Raw genomic sequence first — 14,836 nt, 5'->3', positions numbered from 1 at the left:
TTATGGAATGACATGTACGGAAACCTTCATATGGGAAGATCTCATTGTGGAACAGGAAGCATTAACAACCTAAGTCAGATCCAGAGGACCCAGCAACAGCAGAAATACATGGTGATTCAATCAGATGCTCTGCAGTGATTCAACTCAACTACATTCCCTAGTTCTCTCTGTTTAATACGTTATTTATACTGACCAATTCTTACGTCGTTCAAGAGAAGAAACATTATGGTTGCAGTACAACCAAAACCTCAGTTTTAGCTTTTTATAGTAATCCAAGTCTTAAATTTGTATTAGCTGCCTTTGAATCAGATGCCCAACTTCTGACATGAATGGTAATTAGGGAGAAAGTAGAAGAGAGATAAAGACTCAGTGGATTTTCCGAGTCTAGCTGCTTAAGGCTGAATTCTGCAGAAAGGCTGTGAGAGAGACGGTTTTCCTTAGGAGAGCTTGTTGGTATGACAAGCAAGTTGACCATGCTAGAATTCTGGTAATAAAAACCATGGAAGTTTTCTATGATATTTCGATCAAATGGGATTTTTTTTTAAACAACAAAGTTAATATAAACAGCTTTTACATTGCCAAGAGTTAAAATTCTACTAGTTACCTATATTATATTTCACTCTTCTAGTGGCAAGTTAGTTTTCCTCTGAAAATGCACTCCAGACATTAGATAATTAAAATATTATTTTGTGGTTATGTACAAGGTATCTCTAATCCTCCCCTATTCTTTTATTTAAATTATTCTTTCAGTTTCTAGTGAAGCTTGCCTTCAAATATTGAATTCTTCTTTTACTACTCCACCTCATGTTGAATCTCTTTATACCTATAACTTTTCCATTTATTTAGCTCTTAATCATCTGTTTCATTTTTCTTTAATTATTTTGTGTATTCCCGTATTTTTTCATCTCAGTATTTCTTAATAGGAAAGATTTATTTTATACTTCACCTTACTGTCTCTACAATGCATTGCAAATTTGTTTTTCATATGGCAGGGATATAATAAAGACTACTTTATTGAAGGAGTTGAATCTGATATAAAGAATCTGTGGACTATAGGATTGTTTCAGAAGCAATGTGAGGGCAAATAGTAACCTAAATTTTTGTGGTCTTTCAGAAATATATGGTTTTATAAATCATAAGCAGAAATGTATTATTTTTTCTAGATTTGCCTTCTGATTTGACTTTTAAAACTTTTTACCAAACACTAACATCTGACTTGAACTTTCTTAAGTAGAATGTCTCATTCAACATAATGGCTGTTTTCAATAAAACATGCTCATTAATGACCATAGTCTTTCTTTAGTAAACTAGAACCATTTGCAATCAAGAGTCCCCTACAGCTTATTTCTTCTGTAATAGGAATGAGTGCATTTGGGAATATTTGTCTGCTGACTCAAGGTCTCCAGAGCATAATGAACTGCCAATATTGATAGTGTGCCTTAGCCATTGTCAGTCTACTTTAGGAAAAGAACTGGCTTTGGATAATTTTTTTTTTTTCCTAATACACTTTAAAGACTTAGAGTGAGCATCATGAGTGGTTAGCATGAGGTCATCTGTTGAACTGAAAAGACCAATGAAAGGCAAAAGATCCTATTTCAAATATAACAAGCTTAATTATATCCAAGTTATTTTTGAGTACTCATCTCGCTGTATTAAATTATCATTACATTTTAGAGGGAAACGTAGCAAATCACACAATATTGTTATACATATTTTCAAGAAATTAAATGACTTAAACATCCGCATTTCCCGAGAAACATTTGTGACATGCTAGCCAATGTGACAAGGAATGGGAGAAGAAATAGGTATTATATATCCACCTGCAACCTCAAGAATCTGTAAGGGAAAGATTAGTTAAACAACTATAATACAAGAGTAACATGTGATTAAGGTAAATATTGAGAAAAAGTTATTGGATACATGTTAAAGAGAAAGGGTTTTTTTGTTTGTCTTAGAAAAATACATTTTTTTCCCTGAGTCTCAAAGAATGAGTGGGGTTGCTCCAGTCAGAATGGCAGAAGTTTCCAAAGAACGCAGTAAACAAAGGCTCAGATAAATGAGAGTTCTCACTGTAATAGCAGAATGGCTTGGTACGGGATAGCTGAAATAAACAAGCTGTGCTTTCTTGCAAGTGAATAATCTGTTTTGGATATTCCCTTCTACTTCTTCTTTCATAAAAAGTCTAGTGTACTAAAAATATATATATGTTGCCTTTCTTTTTAAAAGTTAGTTGGAAGCTAGAGGGGGTCCTGGATCTAAGGCAAGAAAAAGATTGCTTGGCTAGCCTTAGCAATTGTTCTTAGAGGATTCAATAGTTTTTTATGTTGTCCAATCAGTATGCTATATATAATTGTATATTATATATATATATACATATATATATATATATAATAGTTTGTAGGGATTTTTGACAAAACTCTGGCTAAGTTAACAAGATGTTAAAAAGAGAACTATTTTTAATGTCTTCAGAGTCTTAAAAATCAGGAATCAATCAGTCCCATATTTGAAAATGTGTGCTGAGTGCCATCAGATGATGGAACTCAGTCACTCAAAAATATATAGTGGTAAAGTTAAAGAAGTCAGTAGGCAATTAGGGAAATAGATTTTTTGAGATAATTTTTGGTATGATGTGAGTACCACCTTTGTATCTTTCATACTTATCCCCACAAGGATGCAAACTCCTACCTCAAAGTTTTAGAGAAAACAAACTGTACCTGGAGTATCCTACCAGACAAATAAACAGAAGATTTCATTTGATTATTGATTGATTTCTACAAATGGTGAGACAAGGCTGCTTTTTCTGTGCATTGTATATGGAATGAGAGTTGGAAGTTGACATTTTAAAGCTCTGTCCTAGGACCCCATTTAGATTTTGGAGTATTCAGCTGAAAAGCATCCACTAGTATTCCCAAATACCCAGGGGCTATGTGAGAAATGAAGAGTATCCAGAAGTGATGAATTCTCCTGAATCAAAGGAATCATGAATGAATGATTTATCTTGAAGTGGGTCTCCGAAGAATCAATTAAAATAAACACAGAACAGGAACCTTTTTTTTTTTTTTTCCAACAACTGTCTAGCCTAAGGATCTTTATAGCCAGCTCATGAAGGTGCATGCCAAGAAATATACTTCCCATGCCTATAACATTCCTACTTCTCTCGTTTTAAATTCTGGAGGTGTTTGTGGTACAACTAGCCAGAAGTGATGTAAGTACTAATGGAATAAAGAGTTAAAAAAAGCTAACAAACCCAATACTCTTTTCTGGCTACAGGCTTCCAAAAGTCAAGGAAGGAAGTTTAACTTCAAATAAAATTTGGACTTCTTTGCCAATTTGAATACATTTTATTGCTTTTTGTTGTCTGATTGCTGTATGCTAGGACTTCTAGTACTGTATTGAACAACAGTGGTGAGAGTGGGCATCCTTGTGTTCCGGATCTCAAAGGGAAGGTTGTCAGCTTTTCCCCATTGAGAATTATATTCACTGTGGGTTTTTAATAGATGGATTTTATGATGTTGAGGAATGTTCCCTCTATCCCTATAATTTGAAGCATTTTAATCAGGAATGGATGCTTTTTCTGCATCAATTGAAAGGACCATGTGGTTCTTCTCTGTTCTCTTATTTATTTGTTCTACCACATTGATTGATTTGTGAATGTTGAAACACCATTGTATCCCATAGATAAACCACCTGGTATGGTGGATAATCTTTTTTTTTTTTTTTTTTTTTTTTTTTTTAAAGATTTTATTTATTTATTTGACAGACAGAGATCACAAGTAGGCAGAGAGGCAGACAGAAAGAGAGGAGGAAGCAGGCTCCCTGCTGAGCAGAGAGCCCGATGTGGGACTCGATCCCAGGACCCTGAGATCATGACCTGAGCCAAAGGCAGCGGCTTAACCCACTGAGCCACCCAGGCGCCCCCTGGTGGATAATCTTTTAAATGTACTGTTGGATCCTATTAGCTAGGATCTTTTTGAGAATCTTGGCATCCATATTCATCAGGGATATTGGTCTGAAATTTTTCTTTTTGGTAAGGTCTTTGCTTGGTTTAGGGGTCAGGGTAATGCTGGCTTTGTAAAAAGAGTCCAGAAGTTTTCCTTCTGTTTCTATTTTTTTAAGTATTTTTTTTTATTATTAGTTAATTTTTTGTGTTTCTATTTTTTGAAACAGCTTCAGAAGAGGTATTATTTCTTCTTTGAATGTTTGGTAGAATTCCCCAGGGAATACGTAAGGTCCTGGGCTCTTGTTTTTTGAGAGGTTTTTGATCACTGCTTCAATATCGTTACTAGATATTGCTCTATTCAGGTTGTCAATTTCTTCCTGACTCAGTTTTGGAAGTTTATAGGTTTCCAGGAATCCATTTCATCTAGGTTGCTTAACAGTTATTGGCATAACTGTTGATAATAATTTCTGATGATTGTTTCTATTTCCTTGGTGTTAGTCATGATCTTTCCCTTTTCATTCATAATTTTATTAGTTTGGATTCTCTCTCTTTTCTTTTGGGTTAGTTTGGCCAATGGTTTATTGATATCATTGATTCTTAAAAAGAAAAAAAAAACAGCTTCTTGTTTCATTGATGCGTTCTACTGTATCCCTAGTTTCTATCTCATTGATCTCTGCTCTAATCTTGATTATTTCCCTTCTTGTGTGGGGGGTTTCGCTTAATTTGTTGTTGATTTTCCAGTTCTTTAAAGTATAAAGGGAGCTGGTATATTCTGCATTTTTCATTTAAAAAAATTAAAAATTTTTATGATTTTTCAATTTTTTTGAATGAGGCTTGGATGGCTATGTAATTCCCCATTAGGACCACTTTTGCTATATCCCATAGGTTTTGGACCATTGTGTCTTCATTCTCATTGGTTTCTATGAATTGTTTAAGTTTGTCTTTGATTTCCTGGTTGATCCAAACATTCTTGAGCAGGCTGGTCTTTAGCTTCCAAGTGTTTGAATTCCTTCCAAACTTTTTCTTGTGGTTGAGTTCCAATAACAAAAAGTGTTGTAGTTAGAGAATATGCAGGGAATAATCTCAGTCTTTTGGTATCAGTTGAGCCCTGATTTGTGACCCATTAGGACTATGAAATAGTCCTAATGATCTATGTGTCCTATAAGATATGAGAACATAGTTAATACTTTTCTCATTTATTAGTATTTACTATATAATATGATACTCTATTCTTTCTATTTAAAACTATTATCTGTTCAAATCATTGTAAAATTCCTATAATGTAAAAACCATTGTCTCTTTTTTAATAGATAAGAAACCTAAGAGAATACTTCTTCCCTATAGTTAATAGAAGACAAGGCATAGGTTTGAAAGAAGTAGTATTTTACTTCAAATCTAAATCTTCTAATCAAAATGCTAAGATAACCTCTAGGTAGCACTGATAGCAGATATAGACTAAAGGTTCTAGGACAAAAGGAAGGTTATTCAACTGTGTGTAACTGACCTCCAATTGAAGCAGAAAAATTTAACTAGGACTGGGCCTTGACAGATAACTGAATGATTTGATAGGATAAATGAGAAATATTGCTCCTCAGAGATTTTGTGAGGTCTAATGGACACTACACATTGGGCTTAATGTTACATGATTAGCTAGAAATTACCTATTTGTCAACATGGTCTTCTCACACATTGCCCACCTGGTCAGACATTGCCTACACATTGTCCACCTGCCTCAATTTTGGGCTGTATCCAAAGCCTGTGGGTGACTGGCCTAGGTAATTGACTAATGTCTACCCTTACTTTTAAATTTATCTTGTAGTGTTGGTGTGGCCCAGGGAGCTATGGATCACATCTTTACAAGATAATTTTTAGCTTGTCTTTCAAATACACACACACACCATTATTTGTTACTGAGAAGCCTCCTTTGTTGAGTTGCTCTGTTCTGGATACCATGCAAGACAATATTATTTGCTGAAGCATAAAACTTATAAAATGATTTTACTCAAAATTTAATATAAGGATATTGTAGCCTGTAGTTGAAAAGAATTACATAGAAGCATCAACCTACTGAATGAGAGGGTTCACATATTTCTATTTCTTACTATTTCAGTGCTATTGTAGTCTTTTTGTCTGTTCAGTTTTGCTTTCTAGTGGATTGGAAGGGTCAACATTTATTGATAGATAATAGATGGATCTGAGAATATACTTCATCTCAGAGCTAGGGATAAAGGCAGTTACATGTTCTTTCTGAGCTTCCCAAACTCTTGCATATTTTTCCTTTACATTCACATATATAGTCAACCCGTAGTAATCTCAAGTAGATAACAAACTTAAAGGTGAATAGATTAAAATGCCAAAAGTCCTGAAATTGCAATGTGTTGAGTCATTTTGTACAGAGTTGAGAAACAGTAGCAGCACCAACCTTTTCTTTATTATCATTTTCTTTCTTTGAATAGAGTTTCCACTGAATTGAAAAGAAACCCCATGTACCAAATGATACAGGGCACAAAAAGGAGACTTGTGCCTAACGATCTATACAGACATATAATCAAGTAGTAATTGTAAACCTAGCTGATATGCGAGTGGAGTACAGTGTTAATGAAATTTCACAGCGGTTCTGGTAAGATGGTGATGGTTATTAAAGCTGACCCCCTTCAGCAAAGTAAATTGCCTTAGGTTTTAATTTTATTTTGACAGGATCCTTTATTACTTTTTCTGAAATCAATATTGACACACACAGCCCACTGTAGAAAAAGCTAAACAATGCAGTACTCTCAACAGTGAAAATCTGAACAACAGGTGGTTTATATTTTCAGTTGCTACATATATCATGCACTGCACAAAAATTATATGTGACACATTGAAAAACTGCTATGCATGCATTAATGCCATTAAGTGCATTTACTGTAGGCTCTAACTTTATATTCAATAAATAAAAAAAGGCAGTACGAGCTGTCACCACTTTTGAAGGCTTCTTTATAATGGATGACTAAGAAGAGTTACTATAAGTTAAAAAATATTCATATATACTGATTCTGCTTTCAAGTACAAAGAAAACTTTGAATATAAACCTTAATTTTTTGAGATTTTTTAAAAAGTAGAACTCAGGGAACAGAATACAATATGATAAAAATGGATCTTAATTCAGGTAGAAATCTAAAGATTCTTTATTTAAATAAAGGTTACATAGTCAAGTGACAACACACCCAGAACTAATGTCTCGGGCAGGTTTATCACTCTTGAAACCTGGGTTCAACATTTCAACAGGCAAAACTGGCAATGACTCAAATGAGAAAATATATATATATATATATATATATATATATATATATATATATATATTTGTGTATTTCTATGTATGTGTGCACCATTAATTTAGCCACGTGCCTTCTCTTATCACATTTCAAATAGGACTTCTTATTGATAGCTCTAAGAAGATTCACATTTTTGTACTCAGAATAAAGTATTTATAAATTAAGAAATGTTTTTGCAATATTATTTGCTGAAAAAATGTTGCTTTTACCACTGTCAAAGGACAAAAGCTCTCTAATAAGCAGATGAAATTTCCCACCTATTTTTCCTCTGATGCATTCTGCTTTCCCAGTGCCTCTCTACTATTGTCACCGTCGCTGTCTTCAACTTTTCTTTGCAGTCTCCATTTGTCTAGGACTGTTACTTGCAGGGCTTTTCCAACAACTCTAATACTTTTTACTTTGAACTCACTGACCTATCAACTGTTCTCATTTACCCAAAGCACTTTGAAAAGGCTCGCCAATAATTTAACTCATATTAGTTTTTGTGTGTTCTGCTCTGCTCCATTCTAAACCTGTCTAAATTCTGTACATCATAACCACATTCATTCTCTGAAGACTTAATCTGTGCAGCAATATTCAATTTTTCTCTGTATCTTTCTCTCTTCATTCATTTTCTTTAATACTGCTGCTTCGTAGCCTAGAGGCCCAGACCTTTCCTAGATATTTTGTCATTTCTTTTATGCTTCCACATTTTTGCATCTTGCCTTCTAATGGTTTTTTCTTCCTCTTCCTGGTTCTTTATTATTTGTATAGTTATCACTCTAAAACAAACAAAACAAAACAAAACAAAAACCTCCATTTTGGTCTCCTCTTCAGTTATACACTAGCGATTTTTTTTCTCATTAATGCCATTACAAAGCTTCTGGAATAAAAACACACATGGTGATTAGAAACAACCACCAAAGAACAAGCTTGCTTCTTTGTTTGAGAATGCTAGCAAGTATTCAGGGATCACTTGTGAATAATTGTGTAGATTTCAATTAATGTAACTCATACATTAAAATAAGTTCTGGAAAAAAGATTATACAAGAATATGGAAAATAGATTATATTGTCAAAAGCAAAATTGATTAGCTTGATTTTATGGCAGTAGGCAAATATATAAATTAAATGGTGAATTATCCTAAACAATACATAATATTCTCCTATATTCTCCTTCATTTTGTGTAAAAGCCTGACAAAAAATCTTTAGAAGCTGTGAAGCACTGCCATTATATTTATGCTCACTAAGCAGTATACCATAATTATTTAACTACAGTTTCAATGTTTTCATGTATGCAGCAATGCTGAGTCATTAAAAACTCAGTATTATTGTGTTCTTTTTCAATTACCTGAACATCCCCTGGGTCCAAGAGGATGAATAAGTTTCCAAAGATTGCTGACTTTCTTATCCTATTAGGAATGATTGTATCTACTCTTTCCTCTTATATGAACCTATTTTTATTGGTGTTTGTTTAGCGACTTTGGAGTTTTTATGAATTCAATTAATAAAAGCCTTTTAAAAATTTAAATATAATGGGCAGATAGCGATTGTCTTCTTTACTAATATGTTATTCAACTCTTTATATATAAAATTAAGGTCACTCTCATACAGATATTTCTTGTTTTATCCAAACAGTGTTTTTGTTTTTTCTCTCTATGAAAGCCCCTATTTAGTCACTCCTCTGAGAATACAGAAAGAACAAATAAGTTTAAATTGCAGCATGTAGGATTTAAATTAGAGATAAATAAAAAATGTTTTCACAGTAGACACTTTTAAATAAGAAACCTTATTTGTGGATATTTTGTTAACTGATAGAGTATATATACTATATATTTTCCTTTCTGTTGCTGGTATTTAATTGCCTTCTGTTAGGAGGAAAAATATGAACAAAATGACTTCCAGGGTTTGTCTTCATTCAAAGACAAGTGTAAAAACTTTATGAGAAAATATCAAGAATGAAAAATGTCTTTTTTACTCACCTATTTTTTTACAATAATAATAAAGTAATTTTTTTTTATCTTAGTCAAAATATTTGAATCAAAAATGAGTAGAAAAAAATGAAATATCTTGTGCTCTTTGACATGGGAATAATGCTTAAAATAAATACTACCTATTATATATATAGCATTACCATGTGTTAGGCATTTTTTTTTCTTTTCTATTTTCTTTTTTTAATTAACATATTAATGTATTATTTGAAAGTAAGAGAATCATCAGGCTTACACAATTCACATCATTCACCATAGCAAACACCCTTCCCAATGTCTATAACCCAGCCACCCTATCCCTCTCACCACCACCCCAGTACCCTCAATTTGTTTCATGAGATTAAGAATCTATTATTTGACTCCCTCCTAATCCCATCTTGTTTCATTTTTCCCTCCCTAACCCCCACAACCACCAGCCCTGCCTCACAAATTCCTCATATCAGAGAGATCATATGATAATTACCTTTCTCTGATTGACTTATTTCACTCAGCATAATACCCTCTAGTTCCATCCAAGTTGTTGCAAATGGAAATATTTCATTTCTTTTGATGGTTGAGTAGTATTCATTGTGTATATATACCACATCTTCTTTATCCATTCATTTGTTGATGGACATTTAGGTTCTTTACATAGTTTGGCTATTGTGAACATAAACATCCAGGTGCCCCTTTGAATCTCTACATTTGTATCTTTAGGGTAAATACCCAGTAGTGCAATTGCTGGGTCATAGGGTAGCTCTGTTTTCAACTTTTTGAGGAACCTCCATACGGTTTTCCAGAGTAGTTGCACCAGCTAGCATTTCCACCAAAACTCTGTGAGGGGTCTCCTTTCTCCACAACCTCAACAGCATCTGTTGTTTCCTGATGTGTTAATTTTAGCCATTCTGACTCGTGTGAGGTGATATGTCACTGTGGTATTGATTTGTATTTCCCTGATGCTGAGTGATGTGGAGCACTTTTTCATGTGTCTGTTGGCCATCTGGAGGTCTTCTTTGCATAAATGTCTGTTCATGTCCTCTGCCCATTTCTTGATTGGAGTATTTGTTCTTTGGGTGTTGAGTTTGATAAGTTCCTTATAGATTTTGGATAGTAGCCCTTTATCTGATATGTCATATGTGAGTATCTTCTCCCATTCTGTCAGTTGTATTTTGGTTTTGCTGATGTTTCCTTTGCTGTGCAAAAGGTTTTGATTTTGATGAAGTCCTAAGTTCATTTTTGCCCTTGCTTCCCTTGCCTTCGATGATGTTTCTAAGAAGAAATTGCTGTGGTTGAGGTTGAGGAGGTTGCTGCCTGTGTTCTCCTCAAGGATTTTGATGGATTACTGTCTCACATTGAGTTTGTTCATCCATTTTGAGTCTATTTTTGTGCATGGTGCAAGGAAAAGGTCTAGTTTCTTTCTTTCTTTTCTTTTTTCTTTTTTTTTGTTCTTTTTTTTTTTTTGCATTAGGCTGTCCAATTTTCCCAACACCATTTGTTGAAGAGACTGTCTTTTTTCCACTGGACATTCTTTCTTGCTTTGTCAAAGATTAGTTGATCATAGAGTTGAGGATCCATTTCTGGGCTCTCTATTCTGTTCCACTGATCTATGTGTCTGTTTTTGTGCCAGTACATACTGTCTTGATGATTAGAGCTTTGCAAAAGAGCTTGAAGTATGGAATTGTGATGCTACCAACTTTTGCATTCTTTTTCAACATTCCTCTGGCTATTTGGGGTCTTTTCTGATTCCATATAAATTTTAGGATTATGTGTTCCATTTCTTGAAAAAAAAAAAAAGAAGGTTTTTTGATATGAATTGCGTTACATGGGTAGATTGCCTTAGGTAGCATAGACATTTTCACAATATTTGTTCTTCCAATCCATGAGCATGGAATGTTTTTCCATTTCTTTGTGTCTTCCTCAATTTCTTTCATGAATATTTTATAGTTTTCTGAGTACAGATTCTTTGCCTCTTTGGTTAGGTTTATTCCTAGGTCTCTTGTAGTTTTGGGTGCAATTGTAAATGAGATTGACTCCTTAGTTTCTCTTTTTTTCTGTCCTGTTGTTGGTATATAAAAATACAACTGATTTCTGTGCATTAATTTTATATCCTGACACTTCACTGAATTCCTGTATGAGTTCTAGCAGTTTTGAAGTGGAGTCTTGCGTTTTCCACATAAAGTGTCATGTCATCTACAAAGAGTGAGAGTTTGACTTCTTCTTTGCCAATTTTATTTAAGTTGTTTTTGTTGTCTGATTGCTGAGGCTAGGAATTACAGTACTATATTGAATATCAGGGAGTATAGTGGACATCCCTTCTGTGCACCTGACCTTAGGGGAAAAGCTCTCAGTTTTTCCCCATCAAGAATGATATTTGCTGTGGGTTTTTCATAGATGGCTTTGATGATATTGAGGTATGTAACTTCTGTGCTTACACTGTGAAGAGTTTTGATCAAGAGAGGATGCTGTATTTTGTCAAATTTTTTCAGCATCTATTGAGAGTATCATATGGTTCTTGTTCTACCTTTTATTAATGAATTGTATCATATTGGTTGATTTGTGGATGTTGAACCAACCTTGCAGCCCTGGAATAAATCCCTCTTGGTCGTGGTGAATAATTCTTTTCATGTAGTGTAGGATCCTGTTGGCTAGTACTTTGGTGAGAATTTTTGCATCCATGTTCATCAAGGATATTGGTCTATAATTCCATTTTTTGATGGGATCTTTGTCTGCTTTTGGGATCAAGGTAATGCTGGTCTCATAAAATGAGGTTGAAAGTTTTCCTTCCATTTCTATTTTTTGGAGCAGTTTCAGGAGAATAGGAATTAATTGTTCTTTAAATGTTTGGTAGAATTCTCCTGGGAAGACATCTGTCTCCAGGCTCTTGTTTGTTGGGAGATTTTTGATGATTTCTTCAATCTCCTTACTGGTTATGGGTCTGTTCAGGTTTTCTGTTTCTTCCTGGTTCAGTTTTGGTAGTTTATATGTTTCTAGGAATGCATCCATTTCTTCCAGATTGTGAAACTTGCTGGCATATAGTTGCTCATAGTATGTTCTTATATTTGTATGTATTTCTTTGGTGTTGGTTGTGATCTATCCTCTGTCATTTATGATTTTATTTATTTGGGTCTTTTTTCTTTTGGTAAGTCTGGCCAGAGGTTTATCAATCTTATTCATTCTTTCAAAGAACCAGCTCCCAGTTTTGTTGATTTGTTTTACTGTTCTTTAGGTTTCTACTTCATTGATTTCTGCTCTGGTCTTTATTATTTCTCTGGATTTAGGCTATATTTGCTGTTCTTTCTCCAGCTCCCTTAAGAATAGGGTTAGGTTGTATATTTGCAAAATTTTTTTTAATGGCTTATATTGCTATATACTTTCCTCTTAGGGCTGCCTTTGTTGCATCCCAAAGATTTTTAACAGTTGTTTTTACACTTTCATTTGTTTCCATGAATTTTTTTTAATGGTTGACCCATTCATTCTTTACTAGGATTCTCTTTAGCCTTATGTATTTGGGGTTTTTTTTCTACTTTCCTCTTGTGTTTGAGTTCTAGCTTCAGAGCATTGTGGTCTGAAAATATATAGGGAATGATACCAATCTTTTGGAAATAGTTGAGACCTGATATTTGCCCCAAGATGTGATCTATTCCTGGAGAATGCTCCATGAGCACTAGAGAAGAATGTGCATTTTGTTGCTCCAGGATGGAATGTTCTGAATATATATATGATGTCCATCTGGTCCAGTGTGTCCAGTTTATTTCCTTGTTGGTCTTTTGCTTAGATGATCTGTCCTTTTCAGTGAGGGGGGTGTTAAAGTCCCCTACTATTTTTGTATTATTGTCAATATATTTCTTTTATTTTGTTATTAATTGGCTTATATAATTGGCTGCTTCCATGTTAGGGCCATAGGTATTTAAAATTGTTAGATTTTCTTGTTGGACAGAACCTTTAAGTATGAAATAATGTCCTTCCTCATCTCTTATTACAGTTTTTGGCTTAAAATCTAATTTACCTTATAGAATGATTGCCACGCCAGTTTTCTTTCAATGTCCATTAGCATGGTAAACTGTTTTCCACCCTCTCACTTTAAATCTGGAGGTGTCTTTGGGTATAAAATTAGTTTCTCATAAATAGCATATAGATGGGTCTTGTTTTTTTTATCCATTCTGATACCCTGTGTCTTTTGATTGGGATATTTAGCCCATTTACATTCAGGGTAACTCTTGAAAAATATGAATTTAGTGCCATTTTATTGCCTGTAAGGTGACTGTTACTGTATATTGTCTCTGTTCCTTTCTGGTCTACTACTTTTAAGCTTACTCTTTTCTTGGAGGACCCTTTGCAATATTTCCTATAGGGTTGGTTTGGTGTTTGCAAATTCTTTTAATTATTTTTGTTGTAAGCTTTTTTTTTTTTTTCCATTTTCCTGAACTTTATTAAAGAAAAAGCAATGATGGTAAATCTCAAGAACATAGTCAAATTTCTAGGATTCTTCCCCTGAAAATGTGACATTTGATTTTCAAACACATGGTTCCCAATTGTACTAAGTAGATGAGAAGCTGAAATCCTAAAACGTTCATCTTCCAACTTTCCCCAGTCTGTGGTCTGTCTTTGGATCAGCAATAATTGCCTGAACAGCTACTATGGCTTCATTAATTTTTGTCTGTAGCTCTCTGAGCTCTTCTATATGCAGCAATCGCAGAATTTGAGCAGCTTCATTAAGAACTGCATCTCCTGTGTCAAAACCAAGAATATGTTTGTCTAAAGCAACAGGCAAGCCCTCTTTCGTTTGATTTGCTTTAGCAACTGCATCCTGTGTCAGGCGCTCCTGGACGAAAATGCGAATTGCCTTAAGCATTACCAAGTAATCATTATGACGCTGAATCTGAAGAAGGTTAGCCAAAGCCATTACACCAGCCTTAAAATCAGGATTATTTACATCCAAATTGATCAATGGCTCTGCATTTTTAGCTGCATTGTCAGCATTTTTTGTGTTATCAGGTACCAAGTCCTTGTATTTTTCAGCATTATCTCCATATTCAAGTCTAACAGCTAAACCAAGAAGCCAGTCAACTGCTTCTTGTCGATCTTGAATCTTGAAAGGACAGTTAACATCTTTGAGATACTTTTCAAAGAACTTGGGCCAGTCACTGCTGTGGATGTTTCTTAAATTACCTCTGTCTTCAATCTTGTAGTGTCTGATTTTCTGGTCTTCAAGCCAAACAATAAAGTTTCTAAATTCTGTTTTATCTTTGCAGTTGAAGCCAGCCGGGTTGTGGTAGTCAAGGGCCGTCAGCTTGCGTCGGAACATGGTCCCCGCGTCTCGCTCTGGTCTCCCGGGTTTCAGCCGGGAGAGGCTGTTGTAAGCTTTTTTTAATCTCTTCTATTTTCAATGACAGCCTAGCTGGATATAGTATTCTTGGCTGCATATTTTTCTCATTTAGTGTTCTGAATATATCATGCCAGTTCTTTCTGGCCTGCCAAGTGTCTATGGATAGCTCTGACAGTCTAATATTTCTACCATTGTATATTATTGACCTCTTGTCCGAGCTGGTTTCAGGATTTTCTCTTTGTCGCTGAGACTTGTAATTTCTACTATTAGATGACGGGTTGTGGGCCTACTTTTATTGGTTTTGAGG

At 34.5% G+C, this 14,836-nt stretch overlaps 1 protein-coding gene across 1 annotated transcript; it reads right to left on the bottom strand.

Annotated features, from left to right (window-relative positions):
* Nucleotides 1–13,728: 13,728 nt before the first annotated feature.
* On the bottom strand, nt 13,729–14,546 carry LOC132015790 (RNA transcription, translation and transport factor protein-like). The gene has a single exon (XM_059396562.1). It carries the CDS (start codon nt 14,506–14,508, stop codon nt 13,774–13,776), a length of 735 nt encoding a protein of 244 aa, XP_059252545.1. The 5' UTR covers nt 14,509–14,546; the 3' UTR covers nt 13,729–13,773.
* Between the last annotated feature and the right edge of the window lie 290 nt (nt 14,547–14,836).

The sequence above is a fragment of the Mustela nigripes genome, chromosome 1 (assembly GCF_022355385.1).
Source record: "Mustela nigripes isolate SB6536 chromosome 1, MUSNIG.SB6536, whole genome shotgun sequence".
NCBI classification, from domain to species: domain Eukaryota; kingdom Metazoa; phylum Chordata; class Mammalia; order Carnivora; family Mustelidae; genus Mustela; species Mustela nigripes.
Note: the sequence above shows the minus strand (reverse complement) of the source record. Positions and strands in the feature narration are given on the sequence as shown.

What these genes read in the sequence shown, in the direction of transcription:
- LOC132015790 (XM_059396562.1), bottom strand. Translation starts at nt 14,508, where the DNA reads ATGTTCCGACGCAAGCTGACGGCCCTTGACTACCACAACCCGGCTGGC.